The 15,910-nt window shown below is 39.0% G+C and overlaps 1 protein-coding gene across 3 annotated transcripts; it reads right to left on the bottom strand.

Moving 5' to 3' along the window:
* Positions 1-93: 93 nt before the first annotated feature.
* LOC127754411 (phototropin-1B-like) lies at positions 94-14,448 on the bottom strand. 3 transcript variants are annotated; one of them, XM_052279926.1, is made up of 23 exons: positions 14,124-14,434; positions 8,129-8,633; positions 7,874-8,056; positions 7,682-7,773; positions 7,291-7,564; positions 7,002-7,215; positions 6,827-6,897; positions 6,546-6,652; positions 6,048-6,097; positions 5,856-5,939; positions 4,956-5,015; positions 4,782-4,871; positions 4,166-4,242; positions 3,959-4,043; positions 3,768-3,848; positions 3,477-3,580; positions 3,230-3,279; positions 2,341-2,447; positions 1,345-1,467; positions 1,181-1,232; positions 868-980; positions 665-805; positions 94-554 (listed from the first exon to the last, which is right to left on the bottom strand). In XM_052279926.1, exons 1-23 carry the CDS (start codon positions 14,134-14,136, stop codon positions 465-467), a joined length of 2,766 nt encoding a protein of 921 aa, XP_052135886.1. In that variant the 5' UTR covers positions 14,137-14,434; the 3' UTR covers positions 94-464. The 3 variants fall into 3 exon arrangements, with proteins under 3 accessions (XP_052135886.1, XP_052135885.1, XP_052135884.1); XM_052279925.1 differs by having other exon boundaries at positions 660-805; positions 7,002-7,564; positions 14,124-14,448; XM_052279924.1 differs by having other exon boundaries at positions 7,002-7,564; positions 14,124-14,443.
* Positions 14,449-15,910: the final 1,462 nt, after the last annotated feature.

The raw sequence follows: 15,910 nt of genomic DNA, 5'->3' as shown, positions 1-15,910 counted from the left end.
CTTGGGTATTCATTTGAATACCCATGAATTGAAGTGGTCCCGCCCCAGCACATCATGTCCTAACCAACGTCTAACTTGCTAAACTTGGCCATGTCGTGTTCTTTTGGTCTTGGTTCACACACGTCAAACAAGTTCATACATCCAAATGAGTGTTTTACAAGTTCATGTACTAAAATACACCCACTTGACAAGTTTACGTACCGTCAATGCAATTTACTCTTTTTTTCCTTTACTCACTATACTAGACTACTATAAACTCAAGTCAAGCTCATTACTGTTCACTGGCACACATTGCGCTGCATTGCATCTTATTAAGATGACGGATCGCATACTAGATTCAAGCACAACAAGGTCTGTACGATACATTACATATTTACATGACATAATCTTAATCTTGGCCTACACACGCAAAGCAAGCAACAATATATGTCCCTCTCTTTTATTGAAGATTATCATCAGGGTCTTCAGAACATATCCATGCGGTTATCTGTCACTAGTCCCTTCTTCTCCATGTCATCCTTGGAAAATAGTGGGATCTCCAACTTTGGAGGCGCCTACAATGAATTATTGATTTCATTCACACACACACATTCTACATTAGGATCTCATCATCCAAATTAAACACTCATGTATAGCAGCAGCAGGATATAGCTAGTTACGTTACCGTGGCGCGTATAAGAGGCCAATTTATACCACGGAAAAAGGGATGTCCTTTTATCTCATTGGCTCCCTCGTAGGACCCTAGCCTGTTGGCAGGGTCCCTATGTAGCAACCTATACATTAGCTGCCTCGCTGCTAGGCTGACCTGAAAACTCAAACCGATTTAACTTCTCCAACTTAAAAAAAAATGACGCTTGATTTACTTACCAATATACTAGCAGGAAATCTAATATCCTTGTGCAAGATATTAGCAAATGTCCGTTGCCTCGTTTTTCCTCTAAAAGGTGTATAACCATACAACATTTCATATAGAAGAATCCCTGAATCAACAAATAGATTCATTACCACCACCTCATAACCATAACCATGTCTGATACAGTAATGTAACCATGCATGATATGATAATGGTGTTCTAAACTATTTTCACCTTTTAATTTTCAATACTTTATTTATTCACAGTAATTGAATAGACTACAAGGACTGTCTAACAAGATAACTATATTGTTGGTGGAAGAATTACCTAGAGCCCACCAATCAACAGCGCTTGTATGGCCAGCTCCTGTAATAATCTCCTGCAAACAGACAAGGATGCACAGACTCAGTACCAAAGATGAAATATTGGGAATGAATAAAAGCTTGCCAAACAGTGTAGAACAGGTAAGTCAGAAGACCATATACACGTACGGGCGCAATGTACTCCTCCGTGCCAACAAATGAATTGGATGCTCGCATAGGTTCAGCAAAAAATATGGGGTAACTCCTGTTTTTTCTCCCTTTTTTCTCATCAGCATCTTCGGGAAGAAAGACCTACCAATAACATAAAAAATACTTATTGTAACTTGGGATGATAATGAACTTATTGACATACATGCTGAAGTGTACGATAGATTGAAAACAATATTACACTAGTATAATAATATGTGCTATCCCTTGAGGATTAGTATACCGTTGTTAAAAAAAAATACTTACCACACGATGAGCAAAGCATGTTTAATGAGTAAAATGCAACGCTAGTACCGCAACTTGTGAGGTGGGTGCAATTTAGTCACGCATATTGTAAAATGCTTAAATAAGCCACTCATCTTGTTTTAGGGGGTGCAAAGCACATAAAACATGTGTCTTGTGGGTTGTTCGCAATGAAGTTATGCTCTATGTTAATTTGTTTTTGCAAACATGGTCACACGATCCATAAATAAGAGAACGTGCAATACCACCAGTAGTAAAATCCAATTAAAGATGAATTTTGTTATTGATTGACAAGCACAATATGGTCGTGTTCATTGAAAGCGGGAGTGGTAGCATATACATGGAAAAAAATGAGTATTAGTTTGTAATTTTAATGCTTGCCTTGCCAAATGGCTAAAAAAAAGCATGATGTTAGGTCAATATGACCTCCAATTCAAAAACAAATAATCCATGTGACAATGTATTTGGTAAGATTTGCACCATCGAAGCAAGATGAGTTACTTATTTGTGCAATTTGCAAGATGAATGACTAAACTGCACCCTCCTTGCAAGCAGTGATACCGCAAGTGCATTTTACTACTCATATTTAAATCAAATGTGGTTCATTTTTTCATTAGCATATTATAATTGTGACGTTTTATGATTCTTTTTGGAAGAGAAAGAGGTTCATGAATTAATATTACTTTTATGAGAAGAGATTTATCAAATTATTACCTGCGGTCTGCAAGATGTTAGACAAGACAAATCGAAGTCTGTAAGGGAGATGTGCCCATCTCTATGAAGTAAGATATTCTCTGGTTTTAAGTCTCGGTATATTATACCTGAAGACAAAGAAGGAAATAATACACATTTAGAAGTAGTGTCCTCCCCCCGTTTTAAATTACTCGTCATTTTAGGTTTGTCCTAAGTCAAACATTTTAATATTTGACATAATAAGATTGATATTTTTTAGATCCACCATGACAAATACTTTCATACTATATACTCCCTCCGTCCCTAAATATTTGACACCGTTGACTTTTTTAAACATGTTTGACCATTCGTCTTATTTAAAAATTTTTGTGAAATATGTAAAACTATATGTATACATAAAAGTAGTTAACAATGAATCAAATGATAGGAAAAGAATTAATAATTATTTAAATTTTTTTGAATAAGACAAACAGTCAAACATGCTTAAAAAAGTCAACGGCGTCAAATATTTAGGGATAGAGGGAGTAATTCACTTGTTAAACTACATGGATTTCTAAAAAAATAGCCAAAGATAAACATATTTGATTTAGGACAAATCTACACGACTAGTAATTTGAAATGGAGGGAGTAACTATTTTCCAACTAAATATCATGAATTGTCAAAAAGAGACAAGACATCTATTACCCGCCAAGTAAATGCATGGATATCTTGTGAGGATTCAACTGTATTGAAGAAGTGCTATTATGGTTCAATATTTATGTATGGCATGCTGTCAAAGTGGATAAATTATGAGTATCAAGGCCATGTTCTTTTTATGTAAAGTTGATAGGCATCCTTAGATATATTGATGATCATTGAAATAAGAGAATTTTTAATGCACGCAAGTTATCAACAATGATGTATATGTACCTTGGCAATGTAGGTATTCTAGTGCAACAACCACTTCGGCAGCATAGAACCTGTGAACAATGAAATAGTATTATACAAATGCTTATTGTCTTCTCATACAATAATTGAATCAAACAAAATCACAACAGATCAAAGTAGCATGTCTTTGCCGCAATGATTAGCACATATGCTGCTAACGTGTGTTCAAAACAAAGCCACACACATCATCCCATCAGAACTAAGCGAAAACAATAGTTTAAATGATGACCTGACTGCATCTTCATGTAGAACCTTCAGAGGTTGATTATCTAGAAGCACAAAGAGCTCACCACCCGGGCAGTAGTCAGTAATGAGGCATATATGCGTTTTTGTCTGCCATATATTGAAAAGGAAAATTCATCAGAAAATACCACATAAAACTGATGTACTGCAAAAAGATTTCTATAGCTATGTTGGGGTATTAAGACTAGATAATAGGGATAGCTTCCACATTATAGAGTGAAATGGAAATGATTATACATAAATAGGACATCTTAGCTAGATTATTGATAGAGCAAACCTGAAATGATGCATATAATGTTGGAAGGAATGGGTGATCTAATAGATCAAGGATTTGGCGTTCAGCAGTAGCTCTGTGAACCTAGAGACATTATAATGTACTCAGAGACATAATGCAATAGACATAGTATAAACAATGTCTTTTATTCACAAAAAATGTATACATTTTAAAAGGTGAAACAAGCATCAAACCTTATTGCGGTTAAGCATGATACTTTTATCCATAGCTTTCATGGCAAAGTATTCTCCTGTATTCAACAACTCTACCAAGTGTACACTGCAATTTCAATAATAATACACATTGTTGAAACAACAATTGTAAAATGAGTCAAATGTATTAGCAATAAAAGGCAACAATTCAATGTTTATCCAATTTAACCAAACCATGAAATGATTTACCTTCCAGTGTCACCAGATCCTAATGGTTTTATTGGCCTAAAATGTTTTAAACCAATACTTTCACCACTCTCGAGAACCTACAAGAGATATTAGCTATTAATATTCTGTAAAGGCTATTGTATTATACAACAGTATAAATCTCCTGGCTGTGATGGCATATAATAGAGTAGGCAAATAACCAGTGTTCTATAAAGGCTGTTGTATTCTACAACAGAATAGCGATGAGATTAAAATGACACTTTTAAAACATAGAGGTTGACATGTAAATCACTCTCCCATGTTTGTCTAGATAATGATATATAACTCTTCCAAGTTTGTCCAGCTAATGGCACTTACAACCCCATTGTTTGGCTTATCTACGGAATAAGCCAAATGACATATTTGCAAATGAAAAGTAATTTGTAAATGAAGCTTTTATATACGTGTTCTTAGCGATCTAAAAGCAAAAGCTGAAAAATAAACTTCGATGAAAAAAACCTCAAAATCGGCTTCGAATTTAAGGTTGAAAATTCAAATTTTGGTTGATAAGCATAAGAGAAAAGATGAAGCCGCTATATGCAATAACCTTAAAGTGATGTTTGCGTAGCGAATTCAGTGAACTATAGTCAAATCATACCTTTTGGATGGCTCTCCATGATGCAGTATCCTTCATATGTGGATTTGGCAGGACTACTTTTGAGTGGTTAGCCCATAGATCTTCCGGTCTCTGAATGTGAGCATGGGTTACTGTTAGAACTGCAAGCACATATATGATGAATCAAAGAGTGATGCTTTAATGCTTTAATCTGACCAAATTAGCATCCGGCAGTTCCTTTGCAGCCTCATCGATATTATCTGCGGTTTTCTTAACCTGGCACATAAACATTCCAGTTTATTTTTCCAACAAACTATGCTTTTATGCTTTCATAAAGTTGAAGGTCCATAGCAAAGTTTAGTAAACATTGAACTGTTTAGTTCATCCGGACCAATGCAACAACTTTTGTTTATCCGGACCAATGCAACAACTCATTTACTCATGCAGTGTTTCTAGGCTTGCCTTGTCCAATTTTGGTGCAATTAGTCACTAATATTCACAAACAATTTGGCAGCATTGACACAGTAATCTAATGTGAGAAATTTAATCAAAATTCACTCACTCATGGAGACATAAAAGGGTAAATTATGAGGAAAAATGAAACAGCGTGTTAAAAAATGGAAAAGATAAGAGAAAACTACTAATTATTTCCAGAAGAGAATGCTAATCACGTAGATTTTATAATATGTGAGATGTATCACAAGTTCTGTAGAACTAGTTTTGACTTTCGGGTATAGAGCATTTTTGCAATTCCAGTTAGGCTGAGTTCTTTTCTATATGTTCCCAACCCATCTCTCTTGTATTCCATGCGCACGCTATTCAAACTGTTAAACAGTGCGTTTTTTGTAAAAAGTTTCTATACGAAAGTTGCTTTAAAAAAATCATATTGATCTATTTTTGAAAAGAAATTAACTAATACTTAATTAATCATATGCTAATGGACCGCTCCGTTTTCCGTGCGCAATAGCTGTGTTTCCAACTCTTGCAAATGAACATAGCCTTCGTTCTTAATAAAACTCCAGAAGCATCAGACTACAAAACATGACAATGGGACTGCCCATATCTATTTGTATTGCTTTTGTCAGTTGCACAAATATGATTGTTCAAGATACAAACCAGCACGACTCCCTCTTTTGCAGCATCATCCTGAACATGCTCAGTTCCATCCAATTGAACCCCAATAAAGTACTGAACATCACCCTGATCCACAGGCAAATTGGACTCATGTCAAATTACATGCAAAAGAATTGTAGACAAATATATTGAATAACTCAGCAGAAACTTTTCCCATGTCTGTCACTATAGTACCTTTTGATCACGCATTGGTTGCAAGTGAAAGAGGTTCCAAAACTTTTTCCCTGTCCAAGTAATGAAGGGAAGGTAACTTTACTGTGAAAAGACAAATCCTATCTTATTATAAAATTGATGTCCACTAACTCCTAAAACACAACATGCAAGTGTGCCACATCATCACTCACAAGTAATTATCATCTAGAGTATTTTAAATCACATACAAGTGTGCCGCATCATCACCCAATAGCAATTATTATCTAGAATATTTTAAATATCATGCAAACATACCATATCATTTACAATTTTGTTGTATTTTTAGAACTCAATATGTAAGCAATGTCAAATCATTATCTCCACATCATTTTCACCTTATTTAAACATATATGTCTACCATTTCTATAATGTATAGCATGTATTCATGCACATATCCCGCAACAAAGCGCGGGGTATCAACTAGCTAGTATATTTATAAGTTGAGAACAAAAACATGCAGACAAGTGATGAGTAGCCTACCACTTTTTGTATAATTTATGAGCTGAACTGTAACCTCTGCCTGGTTATCTATGGCATCTCTTATCTTCCTAACTATTGCACGATCAGTTTCAGGGCCTTGAAGAAACCTGCACAAAGGGCAGAAGAAAGCACCAGGCAAGTTGTTCACTAGTATTTTACATGAAAAGCTAACTTATACCGTTAAAGTGCAAAAGTTTTACAAAAGCCTGAAATTTTCTATAAAATTTAAAAACCTTCCAGTAAATTGTGCAGCAAAAGGGGCAAGATGGGATCATCATTACCTGCAGTTTCTCCCTAATATTTCTTCACGGTTGTATTCTGTCAATTGCAGAAAGCTATCGGATGCAAATATCTGAAATATGAACCAAAACATACATTCATGAAAATTTAATATCCATATTAATAAAAAGAACAGGTGCGGTGTAAGAGGTAAAAGAGATTCCATATGGATCTTACAATGGGATTATCAGGCAACCTTGGATCTGTGATGACAAAATTCTTCTCAATACGTTCAAGTGTAGTAGCCAAGTCTATACCCCTCCTCATTTCTTTCCTCCTAAACTCATCTTCAAAGCTCTCAGGTCTTTCATCATCACTATCGATCAGTGGATCTTCATCTCTAGGTTTCAGCATGTTCTTCTCTACACTTCCATGGCCCATACCAAGAAAACTGCATGTACAAATTAAGTAAGACAAACAAGATAAATGCAAACAACATGTTATATAATTTGACTTGTATGCATACCCCATAAATGCACGCAGACCAGATTTTCTAGTTCTATTCACTTGATCAGGTACTTCATTGATCTTCTGAAGCGAGCTCCTTGTTCCGCTACGAGAATTTCGGCGAGATCCACTTTCAGAGCTTCTCTTACTAGGAACTTCGCTCATTGACATGCTTAGGGATTCTTGTGATTTTCTTTTTAAGGTGTTATTGCTTGATTCTGACAATGAGCGTGGATTTTTGAGAGCCAACAAGAGCTCAGACACTGAGCTACGGGCGTGATCCTTCTGTCGAGCTGTAAATATTAATTGTTGATTTTTTTCTCTTTTTTAGTTTGAAACCAAAAGTTGTAAATTTCCAAGATCTTATGGATAAAACCCTTTTGTAGCAAAAGATAAACATTTAGTAGTACCATCGTATTTGATGAGTGATTCTGAAAGTCCATTTGGACGAACAACAGTATCCTTTTTCCCTTCAGTGTATTTACTAACTTCCACTTGCATCCTGGAATAACAATGCAAACAGCCAAATAAAAATATGGTGCTGAAATGTAATAATCTGTTTATGTGATGTATGTAATTAATGTGATGGGAAAATAGCTGACCCGATGAACTTGAGGAGCCTGCCGTCCTCATCCTTGATAGGGGCAATGGTTAAGAGGTTCCAGAATGGCGTGCCGTCCTTCTTGTAGTTGAGGATGCGGCCACAATAGTTGGAGCCATTCGCGAGGGCTTGCCTGATCTTGTCAATCTCATGGGGGTTGGTGCCAGAGCCTTGAAGGAAGCGGCTGCACACACAATTGATTATTAATTGAATAATTGGATTGATGTGTTTATGTGTGTCTGTGTGAGGATCGAACCAGTTCCTGCCGACAACCTCCTTGGAGGTGTAGCCGGTCATGTTGAAGAAGCCAGCGCTGGCGTACATGATGGGGTGGTTGGGGCGGGTGGCATCAGACACCACAAACGTCTGTTGGAACGCTGATAGTGCCGCCCGTAGCTCCTCCGACACCCGTGGGATGGCGGCGGTGCTCTGCTGTTGCTGTGAGGTGTCCTCGGAGCTGGTGCGTGCGGAGCCAGAGGAGGGTCGTGTGGAGACGCCCTGGGGGAGGCCTGTGTGGTGGTCGGTCTGGAGGACGAGGCCCCACTCTGCTGCCCGCTGCTGTGCCACCACATTATCCTCTTCCCTGTCGGGAATAGCAAGGAAGGGGGAGGCGGACTTGGCGGCAGCAGCAGCAGTGCGGAAGGAGGAAGCGGATGAGGGGTTGAACACCTCGAGTGATCCCCGGGAGTCACGGGGCAGCTGGTAACCCCTCTGCTGCTGCTGCTCCTTTCTCTCCACGCCACCATGGCCTCCTCCTGTGCCTGCAACAGTATATCATTTTGTTTGCCCTTTAAAAAAAACTTGTGCAACTTTTACTAATGCTTCACTATGAAGTTCAATCCACTATCAAGCATGGGAATAATGAATACATAAGGAGTATTGAAATCATTCAATAATAGTTTGATAGAGATAAGTTAGCACCGAGCATTATTATAGAATGACGATTTTATCATATGCTCTGTAACTATGAGTCTACAATAAGGCATTAGTAAAAAAAAAAAAATCAGTGCACTAGAATCTTCTCCTGCAATGATACATTCCCCTCTTCATAACAGCTACCATAACCCCCTTTCAAATTGCCTTGGGTGTGCCCGCATCTATAACTATACTTTCTATGTAGTTGATGCCCACTAATTCCGAAAACTCAACATGCAAGTGTGCCACATCATCACCCACTAGCAATTATTATCTAGAGTATTTTAAATCACATGCAAGCGTGCCACATCATCACCCACTAGTAATTATTATCTAGAGTATTTTAAATATCATCAAACATGACATATCATTTATAATTAATTTTATTGTATTTTTAGAACTCAATACGCAAGTAATGTCAAATCATTACCTCCACACCATTTTTACATTATTTAGACATATACATCTATCATTTCTATAATGTATAACATGCAATCATCCATATATCCTGCAGCAAAGCGCGATGTATCAACTAGTTGACATTATAATTAGGGGCAATTGCTTATTTGACCCTGTTTTGAACTCTAACTACCAATTTGACCCTACTTTTTAGGGTTTGCTTATTTGACCCTCCTTTTCAAAATTGAAGACACGGTATGACCCTATTCCGATAAGGGCGTCTAATGGTGTTAACTGAAGCACAAAATGTCTCTTCTGCCCTTACTCATTTGACCCTATTACATGTGGGACCCTGCTGTTAGTTCTATCTTCTCCAATCCTCTCTTCTCTCTTCTCCTCTCCTCCAAGGATCCACCACAGGGAGAGGCGGACGAAGAGCCGGCGCCGGCCCTAGTGACGACGACGATGACGATGAGGAGTGGCGGCTACAAGTTCTTCTCCTCTCCTCCACGGATCCACCACAGGGAGAGGCGGCGAAAGTCGAGACGGCGAGCCGGCGCCGGCCCTGGTGACGACGACGATGAGGAGGAGGAGTGGCGGCGGCGAGTCTGTGCGGTGGATCTCGAGCGCAGTCAGCGGATCCGGCGCTGCCGCTGCCACCTCCTCCCTCCATACGAGCGCCTGTGCCGGCGTCGGCCATGCCATCGGCCCGCTCTGCCTGGCCTGGACAACAAGCTCCCCCTCGCCGGCGGGCTGGAAGTGGCAGGGGTGGACTTCCTATGGGTTGAAACTACACCGGCGCCGCCGCAGATCTGCACTCGGCGCAGCCGCCCTCCCTCTACAAGTTGACGGCGGCGCGGATCCCCTTCCTCCACGGCCGGTCGCCGCCGCCGGTGCTCCCTCCCTCCACCAGCGGCACCGCCGTGGATCCGTGCTCGGCGCAGCCGCCCTCCCGCCGCGAGTTGACGCCGGCGTGGATCCTGTCCCTCCACGGCCCCCTGCCGCCGCCGGTGCTCCCCCCTCCATCAGCCGGCGCCGCCGCCGATCCACGCCGGCGCAGCCGCCCTCCCTCCGCGAGTTGGCGCCGGCGCGGATCCCCTCCCTCCATGGCCCACTGCCGCCGCCGGTGGTCCCTCCCTCCACCAGCCGGCTCTGCCGCTTACCTTCCCCGCCACAGCTCCCTCGCCGGAGAGAGAAGGGATATGATAGAGAGAGAGACCGGGAGAGAAAAGGGTTAGATGAGGATACAGTTGGAGGGTATTTTAGTCATTATGAAATGTGATTTTATTTTTTCTCTTTTTTTAAATGAACTCTTAACGGTGTTGTAGAAACAGGGTTAGATGGAGTGTTCATTTTCGAAAACTAGGGTCAAATAAGCAAACTAGAAAAAATAGGGTCAAATGGGTAGTTAGGCTTCAAAACAAGATCAAATAAGCAATTGTCCCTTATAATTATCGCCACTCTCTCTCTCCCTAACCAAACACCTAAATAAAGTTTTAAGTATTCACTAAACCATTTCACATATGCTACCACCTCATATATAATCATTGTCTTAGCTTTTTTACGTAGCTGGAATTATATAGTTCAAATCATCTTATCTGTAACATCTTCAAATCTTCAGTGTCCAGAATATATTCCATGTATGCCTCTATTTCATTGGAATCTTGCAAGATGGATTGGCTCTGGTGAAACCGCAATGGACGCGCCTAAGCTTATCCACTTGTACATGTCAAAATCGCATATTCTTTTAATAGAAAAATCCCTTTACATCCCCAATTTTCATCAAGTCTAACATTTATTCATAAACTTCAAAACCAGACATTATTCATCCCTCAACCATTTACTTTTCATCTTTTGACCGATTCAAATAGGATAAAATATATATTAATTATAAAAGTTAGTAAATGATTGAGAAAAAATCTAAAAAAATTATGTACATACTTTTCAAAAGAAAACGGTATTAAAAACTAAGGGATAAATAGTATCCAATTTTGAAGTTTAGGGATGATTTTTTATTTTGACGAAAGTTGACATGTAAAATGGACTCGTCTCTCTCTTTTTCCTTACTTTCAAATGATTATGAGTCATTCATTGCTTCCTATCCAATGAATCTGATTCTATTACACTGCATACCTTAGAAATTTAATTTGAAAAAGTAGTTGGAATATATTTGAATTCTATGATAAATTCGCACATCATGTATCGTGTTTAAATAGATGAATCCGTAAAGCTACCTTAGCAAATTATCAAGTATAAAATACCCAAAGAATAGGAGTCTATAATTAAATAGATTTGAATTGTATTGCTTAATAAGTACTAGATTATCCTATTTAAGCCAAGTAAAAAAAGTAGAGATGGGAGAGAAAATCTACCAGCATCTACATATACATATACAGTGGACACTGCTTAGGTCTGGTTAATATTAATTAGTTTATCAAAACCTCGCGCGAAGTTAGGTCATGATTTTGATTTTGAGCACATGGGGATTGATCATTATTATTGTTCACTTATCTCCTAGTCACGGTATGTTAAGATATAGTAATATGGTACTCCACTACAGTAGGAGTACTACAATTTACTCCCTCCGTCCCAAAATAAGTACAGTTTTACACTATTCACGTTCAACGTTTGACCGTTCGTCTTATTTGAAATTTTTTCATGATTAGTATTTTTATTGCTATTAGATGATAAAACATGAACAGTACTTTATGTGTGACTAAATATTTTCAAAATTTTCACAAATTTTTCAAATAAAGCGGACGGTCAAACGTTGGGCACGGATATCCACGGCTACACTTATTTTGGGACGGAGGTAGTAATTAGTTGGAACCTTAATAAGGAGTAATATAAGAGCAGGTACAATAACGGACTATTAGCCGGCTATAAACATATTTTAATGAGATAAAAGATAAGAGAGAAGAGCAGTGTGCTACAGATCTGTAGCCAGCTGCAGCACGGACTCCAAGACGCAATGTGTGTATGACAGGTGTGACCATATATTAATAGTATAGTAAGCAACTATTGTATGGATTGACTATAGATGAAGTAGAGCCAATAGTGAGCTATACTATTAAACTTGCTCTAAGGGCACCCGTAATGGTTATCTATAGGCTCTCTACAAGAGATCAATGCTAGCATATTTTCTTACTTGGAAGAGATTAAATGAAGAGAGAGAGTAAAGCTATCTACTAACCTGGAGATAGTATATAGAGAAAAATGAGGCAATGTATTAGAGAGCTATAGATACCATGTAGATATACTATTGAGGTGGTTTATTATTAATCTAGTCTATTGCTGAGATATACATGTTTAATAGAGAGCACCTTACTTTACCATTGCGGGTGCAATATATAGTTGTTGAGTCCTCATTCCTAGGAGTAGTATATAGTGTGTTGATTGATGCCACCAAATAGCAGACAAGAGGCAAGCATGACAAGTTTTCGTCTCGCCAAGCTAGGCATGAATGCAGTTAACTAATTAGTTAATTAATCTCTGGCTGTCATCCCTTCACTTGTGTGGCCTGCATGTGTACTACTGCAGTGATCTTATCTACTCGTAACTGTAGCTTTCGTAGCTGCTCCGATCGATCCTGTTCACTATTCCCCTCCACTTGCACTTGTGGAGTAATTATATATATATAAAACGCAACACAACCCTATATTAAATAAATACGGATCGAGTATGTATGTAATAAAAAAGTTATACACCACACCGTGGAAATAAAGAGACGATGGAATTGGATTCTCTATGCGTACGGTATGATGGAGGTATGAGTATATTCATCATGCATGCATGGACCATACATATATGCTCTGATGCTCTAGTGCTGGGGATCGATCGGATAGACATATAGATAGATAGATATGCATATTGCTTTGATCGATTCAGATGCTCGCCCCTGCCTGCAGCAGATGCAGGTCTTGATCGATCGTTTCTCTACTTATATTTATCCATCAGATCACATCAGTTTCTGTACTAGCTTGTCTGAAAAATTAATTTTCACCGTTAATTAATGATGATATCGATGGAGATGGATCGATGAGGAGTGGGTGCAAATTAATAAATTATTAATTAAGAAGCTAATTAGTTAGTAAAAGGGACAACACACAGAAACGTCGTCGTCGGCTACCTAGCGCTATTGATATCGATAGATCACTGAAGTAGTATTGATCGATCGATGTACTACGGGACAGGACAGCATGTTGTACTGTAGTAGAGCGAGGCACGAATATCTACTCCGATCTGTTTCAAAAAGATTTATTTAAATTATAGAAATGAATCTGGACAATCGATCGATTATGCATGGCCATGGGGAATCGATCGATCGACTGATACAATAATCTGGCTAACCAATACATGAGGACCATATCGGATGTATTGGGCGATTATATTGGATAAGGCACATCCATCGATAATCCTGCACTTTATTTCTTTCCCTCACCCTGCGCCCGAGGGACCTCCGCCTATCACTCTCTGCTTTCTAGCTCTCTCTATTAATTAGGAGTATTACTGCAGGCAGCACACTAAACACTCGCTAAGTACATTAGTTTGAGTACTTTCTAGCTAGTAAATCCACAAGTACTATTATATACCAGAAAAATATTTAGTACTATTTACATATTAAGTTATATGGAGTATATATGCATGCAGCAGAGAGCTGGCCTCAAAATCACCCTGCCCGTCAGCTTAATTTATATAGAGAGAGTAGGTTAGGTAGTCTGCATGCTTGCTTAACGAAGAAAGAATTGAACGATTGAGCAAATTAATTACTTCTTTCCTCAAAGTAGTGATTAAGCTACTCCAGCTAACTGCTTATAGTATATTATTAACCGATCGATCAATCGGTCCACAAACGTACTATCAATCAAATTCAGTAAATTCAGCATATATAGATATAGATATAGATAGAAATTAAGATACTAGCTAGTAGTACATACCTTTGGAAGCCATGGATGAAATAAGCGAGCGAAGAGCCTCTGCTGGCCTAGATGAGATGAGCCTCTGCTAGCTCTCAAGTCGATCTCAACTCAAATTAATTAAGCATCCTTAATTGCCTCCCAGTACTTGGATTCTCCTTCTTCCTCCTCTCCGATCCTCTGTCTCTCGATCGATCTCTTGGACTGGACTGGCTAGCTACTGGAGCCTGTACCTAAGCTCTTCTTCTCCCTCTTCCTCTTATAATTAAATTCCTCTTCTTTTCCCCCCAGGCCCCTCTCTCTATCTCTCTATATATAGTCCCAGCCGCCGCCGCTCAATTAATTTATCGATCTTGTCTTGAACAATTCAGTATATCCCCGATGGATCCATTTATGAATTAATTATTAATCAGATCGATTCACTTCACTGCTTAATTAATTATACACTCACACATTAAAAAGGACATATATACAGGACAAGAGAGGCACATGTATATGGAGTGGGCGTGTCCACAATTATTATAGCTAGCTAGTAGCGAGGCGTTCTTTATAAAACTTTCTAGTATTATCCACATTCATATAAATATTAATAAATTTAGACACACATATATATCTAGATTTATTAACATATATATATAAATGTGGGCAATACTAGAAAGCCTTATAATATGAAACGGACGAGTATTAGTGAAACCAGCCGTACAGCATGGACACTCCATACTCTACTGTACATCCATACTCGATCACGTTTCATCTAAAAATGCATAACTTATCTAGTGCTTATAGTTCACCAAAACAAAGCCTCCTCGATTTAGTATTTACTTTAATTTTATTTCAGAAGATCTTTTCTGTGGAAAGGCGAAGATCTAGACCACTCTAACCTGGGAGATAGCCTGATTAACTAGCAAATTGTCTGCAAACCGAAGGTTCTGGGAGGGGCTGGTCTCCTGGAATTAGAACGCTTTTCCAGGGCATTACATCTTCATTGGTTATGGCTTAATTGGAAGGAGGAAGAAAAGCCTTGGGTGGGCATGAACCTGCCCTGTGACGAATCCGGCAATAGAATCTTCCAAGCTGCAACAACTATTTCGGTTGGAAATGGCGCCAAAACAAGATTCTGGCATGATAATTGGCTACAAAATCGCTTCCCAAAAGACATTGCACCAAGATGTTTTAGCTTGGCGAAGAGAAAACAAAGATATGTGCAACTTGAACTTACAGACAACAAATGGCTAGCCTCTTTTAGACAATTTACTTCCGTGGAGGAAATTCATTAGCTCGTACAGCTAGGAGGCTTAATTCAATTGGTCTCGCTATCCCAAGAACCGGATGACATTACCTGGAACTGGACTGATTACGGTTCCTACACAGCCAAGAGTGCACATCTCTACCAATTTGAAGGTTCTTTTGCAAAACTTGACTTTCTTTCACTCTGGAAGGCTCCAGCGGAGCCCAAAATGAGATTCTTCGGATGGCTTGTCCTTCATCAAAAAACCCTCATTGCACAAAATTTACTTCGAAGACATTGGCCGTGCAATTGGAATTGCCGCCTTTGCACTTGTGCTTTTGAAGACACAAACCACCTGCTCAGTGAGTGTATTTTTACCAGACAAACTTGGAGTCTAATCTGCCAGTTTCAAAATCTGGGCCCTTTGGCTACACCCCCCCCCCCCCCCCTCATGTTGAAACTTGGTGAACTGGAGCCAACCCTGTGGGAAGCAAAGATCAAGTGCAGGCGATCAGAGGCTCGTTACTAACTACTTGGTGGAACATATGGCTAGAAAGAAACAGAAGAATTTTGCTCACAG

Source organism: Oryza glaberrima, chromosome 11, assembly GCF_000147395.1.
Source record: "Oryza glaberrima chromosome 11, OglaRS2, whole genome shotgun sequence".
Taxonomy (NCBI): domain Eukaryota; kingdom Viridiplantae; phylum Streptophyta; class Magnoliopsida; order Poales; family Poaceae; genus Oryza; species Oryza glaberrima.
The sequence above is the reverse complement of the archived record's forward strand: the minus strand, read 5'-3'. Positions and strand labels throughout refer to the sequence as shown.